Below are 19219 nucleotides of genomic sequence, written 5' to 3' on the forward strand. Positions count from 1 at the left end.
TCATTTCTGCAACATAAACGTATGGATATTAATTCCCCATTTTTACAAATAATTAATTTATCTTGACACAAACTTCTGTAATTAAAAAAAAAAAGATACAGTATCTTGCTATATTTGATCTTGAAGGCTCACTGTAATGCAAGAGAAAAAGCTAAACATTGCCCAAATCTGTACTACAAATCTTTAAATCCACAAAGATTGGACCAGATGCTGTAGCTTGAACAGAAGTAGTGTGCAAAACACTTAGCCCAGCAGGACTAGCTGTTCCTCCAGCCTACCTCTCTCTACTTCTCAACATGGTCAAGGACCTCTGGTCTTGTAAAGAGGTCAAATAAACTGAAGTGGTTCAGAAATCCTAACTACAGGGAAGGTTTGCATAAGAAAGAGTGTATCTGAATTTGTTCCTGCTCAGTGTTGTTTTGTTTTATGTACATATCTTTAAATGCTTTGATTTAATGAAGCAAAACCCTGCAACTCAAACTTAATACATTTTTCTCTGCCAGGTCCAGCGATCTAAAGACACCTTCAGCGCCGGCTGACAGAGGTTTCAATGTTGCAAACCTTCACTCATGAGCCCATTTCAATCAACTCCCAACACAGCACTTGGACCACACATTCCCAGACACCAGTCACGTCATTAAATAAAAACACTTCTCAGTCGCTGTTCATGTGTCTCAAAACACCAAGACTTGCTGCTGCCTCCTCACCACACATTGACCTCTGATTATTTTTAAAACTTGCCCCTTAAGGTGAGAAAAACCAGCTGTGGTTCTGCAGAGTCCCATCAGCAGCGGTGCCTGCAAACCTAGAGATTCCCAAGAAATACGAACGGGTAAAAAGCCTGTGTTGGGAGAAGCAGTTTATCTCTGGTTTGGAGAGCTGAAGAAAGAATTTTCCTTCTCAGGCAGCTCCCAGATGCTTGAACACCAAGCGTGCAGGGTGCTAAACATTCTCACAAGTCAGTAATTTTACAAGGCATTTGGGAAGGAAGCTGTTAAAAATATTTTTCTGATTATAATAAGTGATTTTTTTTTTTTTTAATACCTCAAATAAAGATTTACTCTGAAAGAACCTTTTGAGAACACTTTAAGAAAAAATACCAAAGTACAAACTTTAAATATTCAAAGTATGATACTGGTGCACTTTTTAGAAACACTTACATACTTAACAGGTGAAGTAGGAAGAGAGTATTTCAGAAAACATTTAATATGAAACCTTTTGGAACTTCCATCGAATACAGATTTACATAATTTATCAGAACACTTTTTCAGTTCAGAACAACAAAGTGCACTGCCAGGTGAAAAAAATACATTTGGAGGAGTGCTTAAAACGTAGGGAGTGAAAGGATAGGTGACCATTCACCTGAGAAAGTACAATGACTGCCCTGAAATGTCTTATTGCTATTACAAAATGGAGTTTTCATGGAAAAAACCCATACTGAGCAGCACAGGCATGGGCAGAGCGCTGAAAGCCAACCGAACCCCGGTAGCACCTGGAGTTCTCAAGCCATGGCATGATACAGAATATACAGAGAATAAAATGCAAATTCAGGAATATTTACTACATTTAACAACTATGATTACCCTTTAAACTAGCATAATCAATATCAATGCTTAGGGGGAAAGAGGGGAAGTCTGCTGCCTTCACAGACTACAGATCACAAGAGCTAACTTGCAAAATATTAAGGACTTTGCATTTTCACCTCGGGTCAAATCTGAACTGTGTACTATGAGTAACTATTAGCTCACTGCAAATTTAAAATGCAAATTTAGGCTCCAGTTTAAAGCACATGTTAAGTACATGCGTAAGTGCTTCACTGAAATATAACCACAAAACATTAATACAAAAGGTCAAGTAGATAATGCAGGGTATCATCTACACAAGTCCTCGACGAAATAAACCGAGTCATCGGTAGGAAACAACGCGTGAAGAAACCTCTTCGCTCTAGTTTGCGAACTCAAATCCGCTTCACCGCTGTGCTGGTTAAAAAGTGGGGGCTATCCCAGAGCAGCTCCACGTCCTACCGAGAGCTAGTTGGCCATCAGAGTTCATCGGGGCGGGTTCCACACCGCAGGGGACAGGGGACAGGGGACTCCCCCGGCAGCACGGCGCCATCCAAAGCAACGCAACCGGAGCCAAGGGGAAGCACGCTGGAAGAGAGCTGCAGGGAAAAGCTTCAACTGCTCCTGCCTATGGCTGTAGCTTAGCAAGCTGGATGTTTGGACAGAGGAGATCAGTAGCAAATTTGATTCCCACTTTTGGGTTTCGATGCTGGGGGGTGCCCAGAAGGTGAGGGACAGCACCGCCCAAGGAACCGAGGCGGCAGAGAATGGCCACGATTTGAGTCCCTTTGTGCTTTGTGTCAGCCTGACCTAGTCTAAGGTGGCAAACCCGCTGTGAAAGAAAACCACCGCTCAGCAATCAGCACCTCCTTTTACACTGCCTCATTCCCTGGAGGAACAACGGAGAAATGTTCTTCGCTGCGATCGATACTCACAAGCCGAAAGGACAAAGATACAGTTCTAGTAGTTCAGCAGAAGCAGAAGAATGGAAGCGTTTACCCAAATATTAATGCACAAATTAACTACATTATTAAAATTTGATTCGGACTTAAATAATAAATAGGTGGGCAAAATATAATGCAAGACTTACTCAGTAAAAGTGAATTTTTAATCATCTCATGAGATCTACTTAGAAAACAGGACTAATAATGTTCACAACCATAAATCCAAACCCTTCACACACCATTTTTTTTTTTTTTTCTTTAACACAGCAGTGAACTGTAAACCTGTGTTTACTGGTTATCGCTTCAGTCATTTTAAATATTAACTCAAGTGTTTCCTCCTTGGCCATTTCAATTTTTAGCACCAAAATTAGCCCAAAAAGAGGTACTGGTACAGCTCAATGTTGTAAATGAATTGTTTACATATAATACTTTATATATTATACACACATACTGTACATTCACACATCCACACAAACGGGAGGCATATTTAAATGAATATATTCTGTGTTTCAATTTGTTGTCGAAGACTTAGGAGCAATGGAAATAAAGCAGAAGGGGTAATATTTTACATAGTAGGCAACTTTAATGCTGTAGTGCACTTATAAAAAAGTCCAACTCTCCCTCCCAGCTCAGCAGCTTTTTTTTTTTAATATCACTATTCAGAAGGATGCAGAAGTTATTGCCTAAATGTTATTCTATACATTTCCATCGGAATTCTCAAAAACACTTTAAATTGCTAACTAATTTACAACTTAACTATTTTTTTCTCGTTACAGCTTTAACTCATTGGCAATTTTGGAAGCAATGTTTTTGAAAGCTATGGATGTTCCCGATATCCGCTTAAAGCGAACTCCATTCAGGGACAGTCTTGGCAGTTTACACACCTCCATCTCCCACTGTACGAGGTTTTCCGCGTGCCCATCTCCATGGACGCAGAAAAGCAAGAAACGCTCTCTTTGTTCATAGTCACAATTATTGGCATCCAGGACCTTTCGTATTTCCCTCATCATGTCATTGGGATCCATGGAGCTGGTGGTTTTCATGCTCCAGGTGAAACGCAGCGACCGAGGCTTGGCTTCCTTGTTCTCGTCCTTCTGATCCACAGCTACATTGCGGCTGAAAGACAGGGATTTGGGAGTGAGCAGGGCCAGCCACGCTCTCCAGGGCCACGTTAGCGAAGCCGACGCTCAACGCACGCCACCCGGACTGGAGCAGCACCGGAGGCTGCGGCTGCGGCCCGGCCCCGCTCCCCCGGCTGCTCTACACACACACAGTCAGGGGAAAGCTGTAGCTGCTGGGGCTGGAACAAAGGTGTGGCACGAGGTGCGACACAACGAGGTGCGACACAACCGGCGCTCACCGCGTTCAGGAGCACGGGGTCTGGGGGCAGAACTACATGCAGCACCCATGACTCGATTTTACAGCAGGTTCTGCTCAAAACTGTACTCAGGGGGCACGTGGGCAGCTGAAACACCAGCTCCGGGCTAGAAGTTTCTGGAACATTGAAATAACAGCTCCCTGTGACAGGGGGGTGCGCAGCCAAGGCCATGGGAGATGCCCACTTATCCGGAATGGGGTGAGCCCATGCGCAAAGGTGCTGGAGGTTCCTCTGCACCTCCTCCTGGGCAGCAGCTGGGGGACCAAGCCCAGGGAGGGCTCGTGGAGCCCCACAGCAGTTGGCTGCAAGCAGAAGGAGGGACAGAAGGATCAGGGTCACCCACCTGCTGCCCAGAGTCACCATAAGCCCCCAGACCTGGGCTGGCTCAGTTACCCTCTGGCGTTCCTGCGCTGGGGCGTGTTTGAGGTGATCCCGAGGGACACACCACGCTGCAGGCTCTGGGGTTGCCTCAGAGAGGAGATGCTTCCTCCTAAGTCCATCAGTAATTCTTTAAATACCGACCACTGTCAGAGTGACAGAGGTAAAGTGATGAAATCTGCAGCTACAAGCTCTGCAGTTAAGCATCTCTGAGGGGGATGTGCATGAAGAGAGCTGGAAGTCACTATCAGACACCAACATAGTTTGTAAAGATGGTGAGAGGATACCATTATTATCAAAGTTTTAAGAGGTGAAGCACAAAATATTGAGGGTGTGCTTCCCAAATCTGCAACTTTTTTCCTTTTTTTTTTTTTTAATCAAAAAGCTTTTCTTCAGTATGGATAAGTGAAGTTAAACAGGACAAAGGAAAGAAATAAATGTTCCAGAAATTTCTAGTTTGCAATCATTCTTCTCCTTAAATTAAAATCAGTAGTCATGCAGCTAAAGAATAAGGAACTACATTTGGACCTCCAGGGACAAAATACGGATTTGCTTTGTGAATATTCGTACACTGTCAGTCACCTCTTCAAATTTAATTAAATATATTGACTGTCACACTTAACTATTTTCTGAAAATAGCTAACCTAACTGCCCCCAACCATGCAGTTTAGGTCTCATGTTGAGCCTCCACACTAAGCCAAGCTGCTCTTTGAAACAGATGGCAATGGTTGCACCATGTTTTATTTCTACTATCATTAAGCAGGCAATTATGAGAAAGTTAAATAAAAAGTGATAGCAAGGCCACAACTAAATAAATATATTTCTCAAATATAACCTGTTTCATAATTCTCCTATTAAAAGACTTCTTGTGACTGTGAGAGTCATAAGACTATGCAATATGATTTGCCAGATGTTATAAAATTCATCACACAAATTAGAGTATTCTGTTTTGAGGTTTAATTTGACTGTAAAGGGCCAGGGAAAACCCCAACTTTTATTCAATGCTCATTTTATTTTTGGAAGCTTTTTCTTCTTGAAAACAGTTGGCAAAACCAGCAGATAGATAATTTCTAATATTTTTTTGATATGCTGATTTTGTAAGAGTAAATCATGACAAATATATAACTACCTGTGATTTTGGAGATGAGAAATATCTTATCACCTTTCAGTAGTTATTCCACACATTTGCAGCCTCACTAGATACCACTTATCTACACATTTACACGACAACAGCAAATTACAATGACTAAAATGAAAAAAAAAAGAAAAACCACACAAGGGAAAAGGCAACAGGAAAGATGAAAGTTTAGAACCAAGTCAGTCAGTGCTTTAATAGCTGTTTTGCAGACAGAAATACTTCTTTGTTTAGTTCCAATGACTTACATGAAACAAAAGCTGCTGCCTGAAGCCACTATGCCACATAATCAAGGGGAGAAAGGTTCAAACTCACCTAAATAACATTTTAAACAAAAATTTTACCCTCACCTTGAGCCCTCAAATCTCCCGTTCCTCTCATATTCAGTCGGGAGCCTCAATGAAAAGAATGCAGAAGCAAAAGGAAGTGGGAAAAAGAAGACAAATCTTACACTACAATATATAATATCTGAGTAGTTGCTAAAAGATACTGCAATCATACCAAAGGTGTGTTAAAATACAAAACAACAAAGATGTAAAGAACTTGGTAGTTAGGCCAAACTCAGAATGTAACATATTGTCAAACCAAATGGAAATCTATAAACTAGCTTTTAAACCGACCATAGCTAATTTTAACAATGTATGTTCATATATTAAATCTGTAGAACTCATTGAATAAATTGGAAGTTTTAAAAACCGAAAATGTGAAACTAAAGTTACAAAACATATTCAAGTGACTATTATTTACTATGTTCCTCCCAGAAGAGAAATAACTCCCAAATATTTTTAGGCTAATGTTATTTTAAAAGTTTTATCTGAAATAAAGTATATATATGAGAAAGTCCCCATGGCTATTTACAGACAAGTCTGATCACCTTGTGTATTTGCATGCTCATCAGATCTGGGGTGTTCAAATAATACCAAAATACCTTATGAAAAAGAAGAAGATGCACATACATTTTAACAGAACATAAGAGGTAAATCCAAGATTTCTCAAGCTGTCATAAATCCATCTTATTAATTCCCACACTGATGCATCCTCCCCACCCAAGGACAAGCTTAAGCTTTCTGTCTTCTTGCAGAGCTTAAGGGTACACTGCTGGGCACTACCATCTGTTGAAAGCCCAGGGTCAAGAAGAATTAAGGGGAAAATTACCTTTCTCTACCTTCCTACTGTTGAAGGAGGATGGTTCAATATATCAGCATTAACTCTGCTCAGAGGGATGCTGCCTGTACACTGCTTTCATCCCAACTAAGGCACTACATGGCTTCCCTGAGTAACACAAACACAGCAGTTTGGGTGGCAGGTGTCTAGGGACAGGAATGTAAGACTGTAACCTTATTTTCTGATGCAGTGTGATATTTATATCAGGGCGTGTGGGGTGTTACAAGGCGTGATTTCCTCCTTTCCTTCCTTTTGAGAGCGGTGGTGAGAAATCAACCTTGCAAGGTGACTCTGGCAGTCCCTGTCACAGGGGACCAGGAGCTGTCCTGGCACTGTGAGGGGCAGGGTGGCAGCACTGGCTGCACAGTCCACAGAACCAGCCCAAATTCAACTCAGGTGCTACAGCAAAGCAACTGCACTGAACAGGCTGCAAAGCTGCTCAGCTGAGAGCTGCTGGTCATGGCAGCATCCGATCAGAGCCCTGCTCTCCGAGGTACCACAGCTCAGGGTACAACGGGGACAATGGCACTGGCAAATGGACAGCTGCCACAAGCAAAAAAGATACAGAGAAAATGAGAAGACGGCAATTGGAAGTCCCAATGCAAAGTGGGCAGTTTTTGTAGTTATTTTCATGAGATCTATGGTAGATATAAGAGAAGGTGCAAAAAGCTTTCTCATGCCTGTATATACAGAGTCCATGAAGTCACCCTCTATGACAGCTCTACAGGACCAAAAAAGGGGTAGGTAGAAACCACCACATGTACCAACTGAACAGATTGTCCCCTTTTAGATGATTGTTTTACTGAGCAAAGCAACCAAGAAGTTAGAAAACATTCCTCAACTGAAAAATTAGGAGTACTTAAACTTCAAAGAGCCTTCTGTGTTCCTATGAAGTGGAAGAGCTGCAAACATTTATGGATTTTTTTTTGGCTTTTTTGTGTTTTGTTTTGAAACTTGCCAAAGGTTGTAGAAAATGGGAGCACAACCAGTTTCCCCAACAATGAATAGCCTTACTGTTGCTGGAATCTGACCAGAAAAGTCTGTAAGGAAAAATCCCTAATGATGTTCTGACACACTTTTCAGTTTGAAATGAAGCCAAAGTGTTTGGTTTGTAAGCCATTGTACTCTAAGTCTAAGAAAGGTCATTATTTAGAATATACCTGCCACTCTGAAATAATAAACATTCTCATGGAAGCCTCTCAGAAAATCCTCACTTTGCTCAGTTTTTCCATGCATCAACATCCCATTCATTGAGCAGGAGGAACTGCATAAAGTGACACAGAACTTCAAATGTTGAGCCATCGTGCCAAGCTTAGGAGAGCTGTGCCAGCCTCTTGAGGTGCTCCTTCCTTCATGACAGACGTGGTTATGGTCCAGCTCTACAGCCCAGCACTGCTGCTCTGGGAACAGGCACTTACTGTACTGCCAGGATTGTTTTGGTTGGGGTTTGTGAGTCAGATGCAGCCCTGAGGCCTCTTCACTTGCTAATGCAATCTTCACTTCTGTACTAGTTTATGCCCTAAATTTTCTGCTTTTGCTTGTGTTTTACATAAACTTATTTTATGGACCAAGATGCTTCTCAGTCTCGAGAATGGAACAAATACATAGACAAGTTCTGTTCTCATTTGTCATGCCATGCCTACACATTATCTACCTTATGGTTTATGACGGGCTTTCACAAATCTGATTGTTTCCACACAATCTGTCCCAAATTATGCTGTGTTTCCTGTTCTTTACATCTTTGTATGCTGTTTTAAATATCCAAGTAAACACAAAGAAAACTGTCTAAAAAGATACAGAAAATCAACAAAAAGTGCAAGATGATAAAATAAGATCAATTTATGGAAATGGAAAAATGATGCTGCAATAAAACCCAGAACACTGAGTCATTTTTTGCTGTCATAAAAAAAAAAAAAAAAAAAAAAAAAAAAAGTTAAGACTTCCACAATATGCAGATTGGCAAAAACAGTGCATAGTACAAGATATATATATATATATATATAGTCACACATATATATATATATTTGATACCTCTGTGTACTGAGTACAATATTAAAACTCAGCAGTTCAACAAGGAGTGACTGATTATCTACTTTCATTCAGCTCCTTAGAACTGATGTTGGTGCACTGTGTATATGTGCTATTGGGTGACAGTGAGCTCAGGTAGGATTCATAGCAAATATAGCCTGGAGAAACTGCCAAAAGCATTTTCAGTTTATATACCTACATACAGAGCAGGCATGGAGGGACACCATGCATACTTAAAACAGAATTTAAAAAGCGCACTGGTCCTGTGCACGTCATGTAAGATTTTACAAATCTTTTAGTCAAAAAGACATATTCATGGAAGCTGTAGCAGGTATTTCCACCACGGTCTAAGACTCCTGGCCTTAAGTCAAAGGTAATTTTAAAAAAAATTACCTAAAAATTACCTGAATTCTCAAATTTAAACAGTAACCTTCTGGTTTAAAACGGTACTCGTATCTTTCTTCAGAACAAACGTAGATGCATCCAGCTGTGGAGGGTTGCACAGATCACAATCCTTTGTTTTAGAAGTGGGCTGCACCCCACAGCTCATGATGTACACTGGATTAAAGCCACTGTCACTGCTCAGTTCCAGCTCTGTGTTGAGTTGGATGGTTTCTTTCCTTAACTAAGTTGTTGCATTTTCTCAAGTCAGCTGTGACAATGCCAGCCAAGCCAACCAACACCAGTTCCAAACATGGATATGTTTGGAAGAGCACTGATTATTATCACCATGGCATGGAATTTACTCAGTTAATCAGGTAGGATACCTTTAGCCTCGCACTGTACATAATAAATCCACATTTCGGCAGCAATTTACACATGTCAGGACTCTCTAATCCAAGCATTTCCTTGAAAGGGTCTAATGCCAAATTACAATCACATGCATAGCCTTGTATTCTGAAGGTTAAAACAGATGCCTGGTTTTTGGCCCCATCTCCCTGGGTTTGATCAGTAGTAGGAAACTGGAAGTACCACCCTTTAAGAAGTTCCAAGATGTGGTACAACAAAACAGGCTATTACAAAACTCTGCTGGAAAATTTACCTGCACATCAAAAATGTATAAGCGATTTTCATGAATCATAGTGGATTAATGAGAAATATAGCAGCTTGATTCATTCCCAAATTGCAAAACTAAATGCGATCCTTTGGCTTGAAATGTGAATCATACTTCTGAGCTTTTCCCTTTTGCTGATAAATTTGCATAAATGTTGTACTTTTTGTTTATAACTGAAGTGCTGCATTTGCACTTCAGCTGCAATACACTTCAACAAATGCACCCCATTTTAAAATAAATACACAGCTGTCGAATCTTCATTCAATCTTCCACACAAAACTGTTCAACTCACAACTGTGCTCAGCTGCAGGCAATACTTCAAGCCTTCTTTTCTCTTCAATATCATAAAACAGAGAGATAATATAAATTTAATGTTACTTACCTTTATTTGCTTGTAACCTTATGTTTTGTTTATACTTTCATCATTGTTATCAAACACCTCATTCTTCAAACATAAGCATGCTAAGTGTATTAGTACAGAGAACAGAATTACTTTGGCACTACCAACTCTATCAAAGAAAGAAGAATTCACAAGGCATGCTCAGCATCTTGTTATACAACACAGATGGTGCCACAGATTCTTAGGTATCATCATGAGTTAATGGATTTATTCTATGCTTTCCTCTGAAGAAAGAAAGTATTTAGTTCTCAGCAGGAAGTTTAGTTTTCAGAAAACCAAGGCTAGAAAAGCCAAATCTTTTGTTAATTGCAGGAGCTGGGTTTTTTTTAAATATAAACAAATCCTACCTTTTGATAAACCTGAATGACATGTTTCTAAAAGAAATTAAGCCAAAATAATAATTAACAAAAAAATTCGTACAAAATAAATTGAAAAAGGCATTTAGAGCAAAACATGCAAAAATATCTCATTTAAAACGCACAATTAAATTACACTTCAATACATTCTCAGATTAGGCAGATGATTTTAGGGCTGAAGAGTCAAACTCCTGGAACTGCTACTTTCAATTTTTTCTGGGAAATATGTAACCAGTATCTATTATGAATTAAAAATATGTACTGGTGTCAAAACACTTTAAAACTCAAAATCTGAAAGGTCAGGCAAAAATATGTTTGGATTTTCTTCATATATTTACTGTAGAAAGCAAAAATCAGCAACTCTGCTATAATTATATAATTATATCTTGAGTATCTTCAGAGTTAGGTTTCTTCCTTTCTTCATAATATTAGGTCAACCATGCTGTGCCAAAAACTGCCTTAAATACTTAGCTCTTCTAGTGGCAGAAGCTGTAACAATTGCCTACACTACAACATAAGTAGTTCATAACCAAAAGAATTCTGATTCCCCATAGAGAATGCTACACTAAATTAAAGAGTAATAAGGTTTAAAATTTTTATTTAACAGGAAGAAACATAAGCATGTCCTTCAGTGGCACTATCCACCTCCCCAGTAGTTTGTACAACGCTGAATATAACAGAGCCCCAGCTGCAAGAGATCCTCCAAGAGCAAACTAATCATCTGTAACTGTGCTATTGTGTTACCCCTGCATGTTATTTAATCAAGTCCAGATGGAATTTAAACTACTGTCATAAGTCATGGGGAAAGACTTCTTCAAGAAAACCACACTGCACTGCAAAAGTTGAAACTCTGAAATAATGATAGAAGTTTGAATGCTGCCTAAACAACTGAGTGAAAAGTTTGCATGTTCACAGTTTGAATGTCCACATTTGGAACGTCAAATGGAAAATTAAGTAAGGATATTACAAACAACAGTACAGAAAGAAAGACATGCCAAAAGGATGTGGCTGATTAAGACTTCATTTGACATAAAGCAGATGGCTTAACACTCAAAAATATTCAAATTAAACTTCTCTCTCTCTCAACATAAAAAGGGGGGAAAAAACCCAAACCACATTTCCTCCAGCACAGTGTTTCCCAGAGAAGTGTTACCTGGCAGAGAACTGAGCAAATTAAAACATTTTTCAAAGGCTAGACTGTCATGTTCTTGTTTAGCAAAGAAGCAACTTCTACATTTTCAAAGAAATTCACTCTCTAAACTGAAATCAGCCATTTGTGAAAAACTGGAGTCTGCCTTAGCATTATTTTGTAGAAACGGGAGACAGCAAAGGGGATGCTGAGAGGGAGGCATCTATAGTCATTAAATACACAGGAAGGAAATGGCTTGCTGCTGACGTGGTATAAGCTTAAAACAAAAGCTAGCAGGCCAAGATCAGAGTGATCTTGTCCAAAAAACTTCACCTGATAAGGAGTGTACAAAAGCTTGATGATTATCTTAAAGCAAAGACAAACAAGCCCTCAATTCTGCAAATGCAAGTAGTGGAGATCAATGGTCTGAAGTATGTGGTGTGGGAACTGACAGGTTTTAAATACAGAAGGAAAAACAATTTTCAATTTTAGGGTTTGTAGTAACTAATCTAAATTATACATGGATTTGAAACTAGAGGTTCAGTTAGAATAAAAATGGTTAGTGCAGGAGCAAGACCTGCTGAATCTTGGCTTTGGCTAGACCACCACACCTTCACACCTAACACAGAATCTGCCCATGAACTAAAGGCCAAAGTAGGAATAAATTTTTCAAGGTTTGACCAGACTCCTGCCTAGACTGAAACCCTAATGATGCCATTATTTTAAGATGGCCTGTGACAGCACTACTGCCAACAGAAGCTTTTGTTTCCTGCCCCTACCCCTTCACCGGTGGTATTTCTATTTCTGTGTTGTCAGCAAGGTTATGCTGGAAACGCTGAAGGACTAAGTGACTGGGAAACAAAACCTGAGCTTCTAATGCTACATCAAATACCTAGTCTGGGATCCTAGTTTATGCCATCTACTGAAGGACTACGCAGCCACTAAGCAGCTTTTCAACTGAGCTGAAATGTTTCATCTCTGCAGCATTTGTAGCTCAGACATGAGGCTGAAGAGCACAGAAGAAACGGCACAGACCGAACTGTCTCACGTGTAATCCCATTTGACTCACCTCCCAAAAACAAATGGCTTCTGCAACCAAAATAGAACTAGGAAAAAATCATAAGCAACTGCATTTTAATTTGCAGATCGTAAGCCAACGATCAGCGAACGTGGACAAAAACCACCTAAAGCAATGAGGTACTTCTACTACAAAAAGGAGCAAAACACAGCGACGCCGCACTAGCATTTTTAAGAGGCTTACCTTCTGGTTAGTTTAGAAGTTAGTTTGCTGAAGAGGTTAGTGGAGCCCCTGGTGCGGGTCTGTGAGAGCGGCGTGGCCTCGTGGGACAGGCTGGGCGAGGCGGGCGGGCCGTTGTAGGTGGCGGTGCGGCGCTCGCGCAGCTGCCCATGGAACGTGCTCCGGCTGGCCGTTCCTCTGGGGAAACGAATACGGTCAGGGGTGGTCGCACTGCTAATGCTGTGGGTTGAAGCAACGGGAGTTCTCTGATCGGGAATAGCGCTAGGGCAGAAAACAAACAAACAAAAAAAACCAATGCTAGAACGCCTTCACGCAGGCACCGCGGCTCAGCAGGAAACACAAAACACTACGTTCTACGGTAAAGCGTAAGCAGACACTTTTATATAGGCCGAGGTTGGAAATACCAACGTTATCACAGCACTGTATGGAACCAAAACTCGTAAGAAGTTAGGATTAAGAGGCTGCCGAAACAGAAACCTACATAGGCAGAAAAGTGCAACAGGAGTATCCTGGAAAAGACCAGATAAACCAGGCCTACAGTGTTTCACTGAGAAGACCGATAAAAGAATAGACCGGTAAAGATTGCTCCCAGGAAAGAGAATAGGTAACTTTAATGTCTCTCCCTCCACATTCTGTACATACATCTTTGAAAGTCTTGCTAATTTGAAAGTATCCTACACAAAATTCTCTACAAGCGAACCGCTCCAAGTAGCGAAGTCCTTCAGGATACACAGTTAAAGTCTCTCACAAACTTTGACAATAGGGAATGTCCAATACTCCTAACAATAGGAAAAAAATTAAGGTTCACTATTGCAGGATTATGTCACAGACAGCCTGACACACCACAAGACAAATGTAAACAAGACTAAAAAAATGAGGAAACATACACCTTGTGGGCAAAATATACTAGAACAATCTAGGACTAAAATTCCACAGCACAAAGTTAAGAAGCAGTGGGTATAAGTTAGTGTCACAACGATTTCTGGTTCTTACATAGGCCTGAAGTTATCTGCGCCATTGTCTATTGGAGGCAACATCATCTTCGTGTGCACAGAGGCTGACATGGACATCGACTTCTGATGTCGCAGCCGAACACTGGAGAAGGATGTGGTACAAACTGAAGCAGGGCTAGCTGCGTAAGCGAACATTTCTGTCAGGCTGTGAGGGGGTTTGGGTTCAGGCAGAGGCAGAAAGAAGAGCATGATGGACCAACAACAAACTACTGCATAGAAAAAAAAAGCAAACTTTTCCTTCTATTAACTGGTTTATCAAAGAACACGAACTCTAACAGCCCTCCTCTTCTATGTAAACAGCAGTAACTACCCTAACACTCCCCTTAAAAAGCACCCTTACTTACATGGCACTGGACATCTCTAAGTGACCATGCTCTTAGCATTAACATTAGTATGCAGTGATACCCTCCTTGATGTACAGAACCTGAATAACTCAGAACTCTATGCCAAAGCTCTATGATAAAGAACTGATGTAACTTGTATTGCTCTTAACAATAAACAATGCATTAAAACCCCCACCAAATGCACTTTCCAAAAGACTCGTGATAGCTCCATTACTACAGCAAAACCCTTTGTTTTCAGAAGGCATTAGTATTAAAAGAAATTAGCCAAAGTTGGGCAAGCTGTCAAATCTACATCAGATAACCGAGAGACTTCACAGGTACAATCAAAACCAAAAATACCATGATCTTTAACAACTCCAGAGAGGTCAAAAGAAAAAGGCTGCTAATAATGAACCTGTATATGTAGTAGGCACTGAACATGCCTGCTGTTCTCTGAAGAAAGAAGAATGACTGTTGAAGAGCACCTTGTATTGCTTTGATCATGAACATTAAATTCTCCAAATTACCATTCAGGCTTTGAAGGGAAGTATTAGAGCATCATCTTAGCAGAATGGCCAGTAAGCTGCCAGCTGTATAATATGTCTAAATAGGAGCATTAAATCTATTTATTTAGGCCGAAATACTCTTTGCAGCTTTCACATTAGCTAGTAATGATAAGGATAGGAAAAAAGTGAGAAACCACAAGATGTTTTGGGCCTTTCAGACTACACCACCACGTCATTCATCTGAAGTTTGCTTTAAAAGTAAGACAGCTGCAATTCAGAAATTTTGCTGGAGGTTAAGAAATCAATAATTCTCAGTGACAGTTTCATGACACTGCATGTTCTTTTCCAAGTCACTTCATGGTTACACACACAAACTTAAGTCCTGTTACCAAATTCTGGTACATCAGACTCTGGAGAGGAGAATGCTAGTGCATACAAGTGCCAGCTCACCCACTTCTCAGGCTCAGCTCCCAAAGCACCAGTACAAACCACCACCACACAGCTCAGACATCTGAACTGCTACCTAAAAAGCTTAGCAAAACATACTTGGTTTTGGTTTGTTTTTAAGTTTTCAGGATCTGAAAAACTTCATCTGAGTCATCCATGCATCTCAACAATGCTGAATGCATCAGGATGAGAACTACACACACTACTTACAATGAAGCCTTCAACACAGGCCCAGCATTCACATTACCCCAGGGTTTTAAGGAACGGTAAAGAAAATGTACATTCATCTCAAAATTAATACCCTGCAGTCACAGTCCCTGGCCACTAGTCTCTCAAGCTCTACCAGCTCCTTTCCTCTGTATTTACTGCAAAAGATAAAGAATCTAATTTGACAACACAAGACCCAAGTTTTCAGTCACCTGCCTCCAAAGATGTGACATCTAAAGGTATCAGTAAGGGACCTTCTCTTCCTCTGATGCTTTGCTAGAAATCAGCTTCCTTGGATTACTAGCCTGGGAACACAGAACAGTGAACTAACAATCACCAATTAGTGGCAAAGCTTATTAAAAATCTGAAGCTGTTGTAAATCATTTGTGTTACAAATGATTTAAAGCAATTGCCTATCATTATGAAGAGTGTTTCATGAGTCCCCAAGTGCGTTAATTAATGCTCAGGCTTTGGAGGAAAGCCAACAGAGTTGTCTCCAGCAGAATGCCTGTGTCAGCCATACAATGTGTTAAAGCAGAGATGGGAGACTCAGAACTCTCTGCTTCTACCAGTCTGGCACCGGTCTTCAAGACTATCTTCTGCAATATCAGATCTACTGACTATTGATTCTTTAAAGTTTTCATACTTTCAGAAACAGCGCTTTCTCAGAATTCAATGTGCAAGATAAAAGCAGAATAAACCAAGGTTTTAACACTTTCTCTACAGAAAAAAATAGAGACTTTAAATGTGTGCATCTTGCTTTTTGTGGTAAGTCTCCAAGTTTTCACTGGGTCACAAGAAGTATCTGACTAGCTATGGAAAATCTAAAATCCAATCTGTAACAAACCATTCACAGCAATTACTCCTGCCTGTAACATTTGCCACCAACAAACATTTCAAAAGCACAGAAGTAATTTTTACCTAAACCTTGGATATGTACAAAGCCCAGGTTCAACTTCAGATCTTGCTTTACAGAAGAAAAAAGAACAAGTTTCTAGAGTTACTTTCTGCCAAGCTGAGAGTACAATAACATTAGAGATTAATTCTGAAGAGCCAGTCTCATCAATAGCCATGTTGATTTTTCCTGCATTAAAGGTCCCTGCATTTCATGTGACCAGTCAATGCTTTACCCAGTTACAGCAACAAAATACATTCAGATGTAAATTCTGAATTCTGTGCCAAATCAGTCATTCTGAAACTGTGCCAAAATGAACATGCAATTTAGCATTGAACCATTTCAGACAATGACAAGTCTCCAACTGTAATACAATTAGCAATGAATTCTCATTATCTTTTCTCTTTTTAACCCTCTATAAAAAGTAATTAATGTAGTAATCAAAAAATGCAAGATAAAACCTATAAAGACATTTTTAACTGTGCAAATATAAATTCTCAGACATTTCAAATGACCCAAATAAGGCTAGTTTGTAGAGAAAACAAATGATGTTTAAATATCATATTAACAATAAAAGGTAAATTACATAAGGATAACCAAATATGAATATAAAACACAACTAAATAGTTGCTCTCAAGTGCTACTCAGTCTTAACTTTCAGTTTAAGGTCTATGTGACAAACCAAAGAAAAACATCAGTTTCCTGAGAAGCTCAAAGCTGGGGAAATAAAATTACTTCAAAAGATAGCACTTTATGAGTATGAACTTACTCCCAAATGAAGGCAGCATCTAAATCTCAAGCATTCCTAGTAAATAATATTTAGTAGCTTTTAAAAATCTAATAAAGAAATTGCAGACAAGATAATAGTTTAAGGATGAACAAAAATGGTATTAAACCAAGTAATAAAAAATTAACAAAACTATTGTGGACAGGAAGATTCATTTTTTCAAGGAGTGTTTGGAAGGAAAAGAGCTATTAACACATCAAATCAGAGAAAGGATGGTGAGCTTTAACCTGAACAACTTGGTAACATTAACAAGGAGTAACCAGTGAAGGCTGAGACAGACACACTAAGAGACAGTACCAAATAGCTGTGCTGTACTTCACAAGTTGGCCCAGCTGGCCAACTACACTTTTGGCAGTCTTCAAACTTATACTTGACTATTTTCTTAATCACTTTCCATTTGCAGAAAGCTAGGAGGAAGAGACAGGGTCAAAATCATGTTCTTTATTCCTAGGTTTCAGGAATCAAACAGGGAATATAGACAGGCTTTCCATTCAATATCACAATTCCTCATCAACTGCCAAAGGGTGGGAAAAAGAATCCTGCAAGAATGCCAGATCTTCTGCCAACTTCAACACAAGTTAGAAAACTGGTATTTTCTTCCTACCCTTCACAAAATATAATACTAGGAAGGGCTGGAGAAAATTGGGAAGCATAGTAGAGGGGTACACATTCCTTTAAGTACCAGCTGAGTGCTCGCCTGGCAAGGGTCAACTACTTAACTGTTACCAGCTTTTGACAGCAGCAAAGTTCTGAGAAGAGCTGGAAATTCAAATACCTCAGCCAGTCAGGAAATTTGGTGGTATTCCTCCCAACTGCTAGTCTATACCTGGTATCTACATTCACTATAATATTATTTCTGCCAGCTCTTCTCAGTCTTCACAGGATGGCAGTAGATGTGACCACAGTGTCAAGACATATAGTGGTTAGCTCCAGTTCCACTGCATGCTCTACTCAGGGTTTCATTCAGTAAATTAGAAAGAAATCTGTAATTTCTCTGACTGTTTTCACTCAAAATATGGAGATACCCTGAGGAGGGAAGCAGCTGAGTTCTGTAAATCCTGGGAAACAATTAGACTGCCACAATATCAGCAAGGAACACTATTAGTCCAAGACAATGGCCGATCACCATTTCATTTTTGCTCAGAAAAAACTGCCTTCTCCCTGAGACTTTGCAGCAAAATTGGTATTTCAAATAATCTCAGTGAAGCAGGGTTTAGAGTGAGATATAAAAAGAGAATGGCTCAAGAAAGATGGACATTGTAGTCTGACCCTAAACAAGGCTTTTCTGCAAGTATATGCTGTTTGGCCACAGAGTTCACAATAGATTTAAGAAGAAGGCTGCTACAAACATTTCATGTATTTAACCAAAAATTAGAAAGTTCCTTTTACAGTCTAAGTATAAGGATTATAAAATTAAATATAGGAGGAAAAGAAAACCAAGTTCCAACATACTTACAGGTGCTCCATAACCAGAGATCTGTACTCACCTTTCATTAAGAATTACATTAGAATATCACTTATTTTTAAATTAGGCATTACAGGTTTTTTTGGGAAGGTGAAGACAAGGGACATACACCATAGGAAGACATTTCATATACCTGTTCTCCTTGCCATTTTGTATCACTGAATGCCTATCAGCAGTGGTTCTTTCACTACAAACATATGTGTTGCGCCGTGTCATTGCTCCAGGGGTAGTATTATTCTACAATTAAAAAACATAGGTTTGTTAATCCCCACAGAAGGCTTTTCTGATGTTAGTCTGCATACAGCTGAAGGCTTTTTACTTAGTGCTAGTTCTACGCAGTTCTAAAACTTAAAATAATTAAATAACTCAATAACAAACTCCATTGAGTATTTGCAAGGAATAACACAATCAGAAAAAAAAAAATTCTAACAAGTTGTTCTTGTATTTCATACTAATGGCTCAAAATTAATATTCCTTAAAGTTTTTAATTACAAATGCTCTGAATTACAAATTCTGAGTGTATCCAGCATTCTTCTACATCTAGATAGCCTGTGTCTTTATAGCCTATTTTTGAAATACTTTACCACTTGTAGCTTGAAGAATTTTCCTTTAAGTTAAAATCATACCCTTAAACAAGATAGGAAAAGCAAAGACTTAACAAACAAATGCGGTAAAATTCAGTAGGAAGGTAAACATGGACTTTTAAATATTAAGATACTATGAAACACTAGACAAGTTTTAAAAACAGGGAAGAGTAAGAGACAAATTGCAGAGAATTTTAGTAAGACAT

At 39.5% G+C, this 19219-nt stretch overlaps 1 protein-coding gene across 13 annotated transcripts in view; it reads right to left on the reverse strand.

Moving 5' to 3' along the window:
- Window positions 1–1188: 1188 nt before the first annotated feature.
- MARK3 (microtubule affinity regulating kinase 3) overlaps window positions 1189–19219 on the reverse strand; it is a 61878-nt gene continuing 43847 nt past the window's right edge. For 2 of the 13 annotated variants that reach the window (XM_040067407.2, XM_040067405.2), the window contains 6 exons: window positions 18563–18666; window positions 13780–13944; window positions 12790–13047; window positions 10391–10417; window positions 5748–5792; window positions 1189–3622 (listed from right to left, as the gene is read on the reverse strand). In XM_040067407.2, coding sequence (XP_039923341.1) covers window positions 3277–3622; window positions 5748–5792; window positions 10391–10417; window positions 12790–13047; window positions 13780–13944; window positions 18563–18666 — 945 coding nt within the window. In that variant the 3' untranslated portion in view covers window positions 1189–3276. Of the gene's footprint in view, window positions 3623–5747; window positions 5793–9935; window positions 9978–10390; window positions 10418–12789; window positions 13048–13779; window positions 13945–18562; window positions 18667–19219 lie in introns of those variants that run through there. The other 11 variants (XM_040067417.2, XM_040067414.2, XM_040067410.2 and 8 more) reach the window with 10 other exon arrangements.

This window comes from Hirundo rustica, chromosome 6 (assembly GCF_015227805.2).
Source record: "Hirundo rustica isolate bHirRus1 chromosome 6, bHirRus1.pri.v3, whole genome shotgun sequence".
Lineage (NCBI taxonomy): Eukaryota > Metazoa > Chordata > Aves > Passeriformes > Hirundinidae > Hirundo > Hirundo rustica.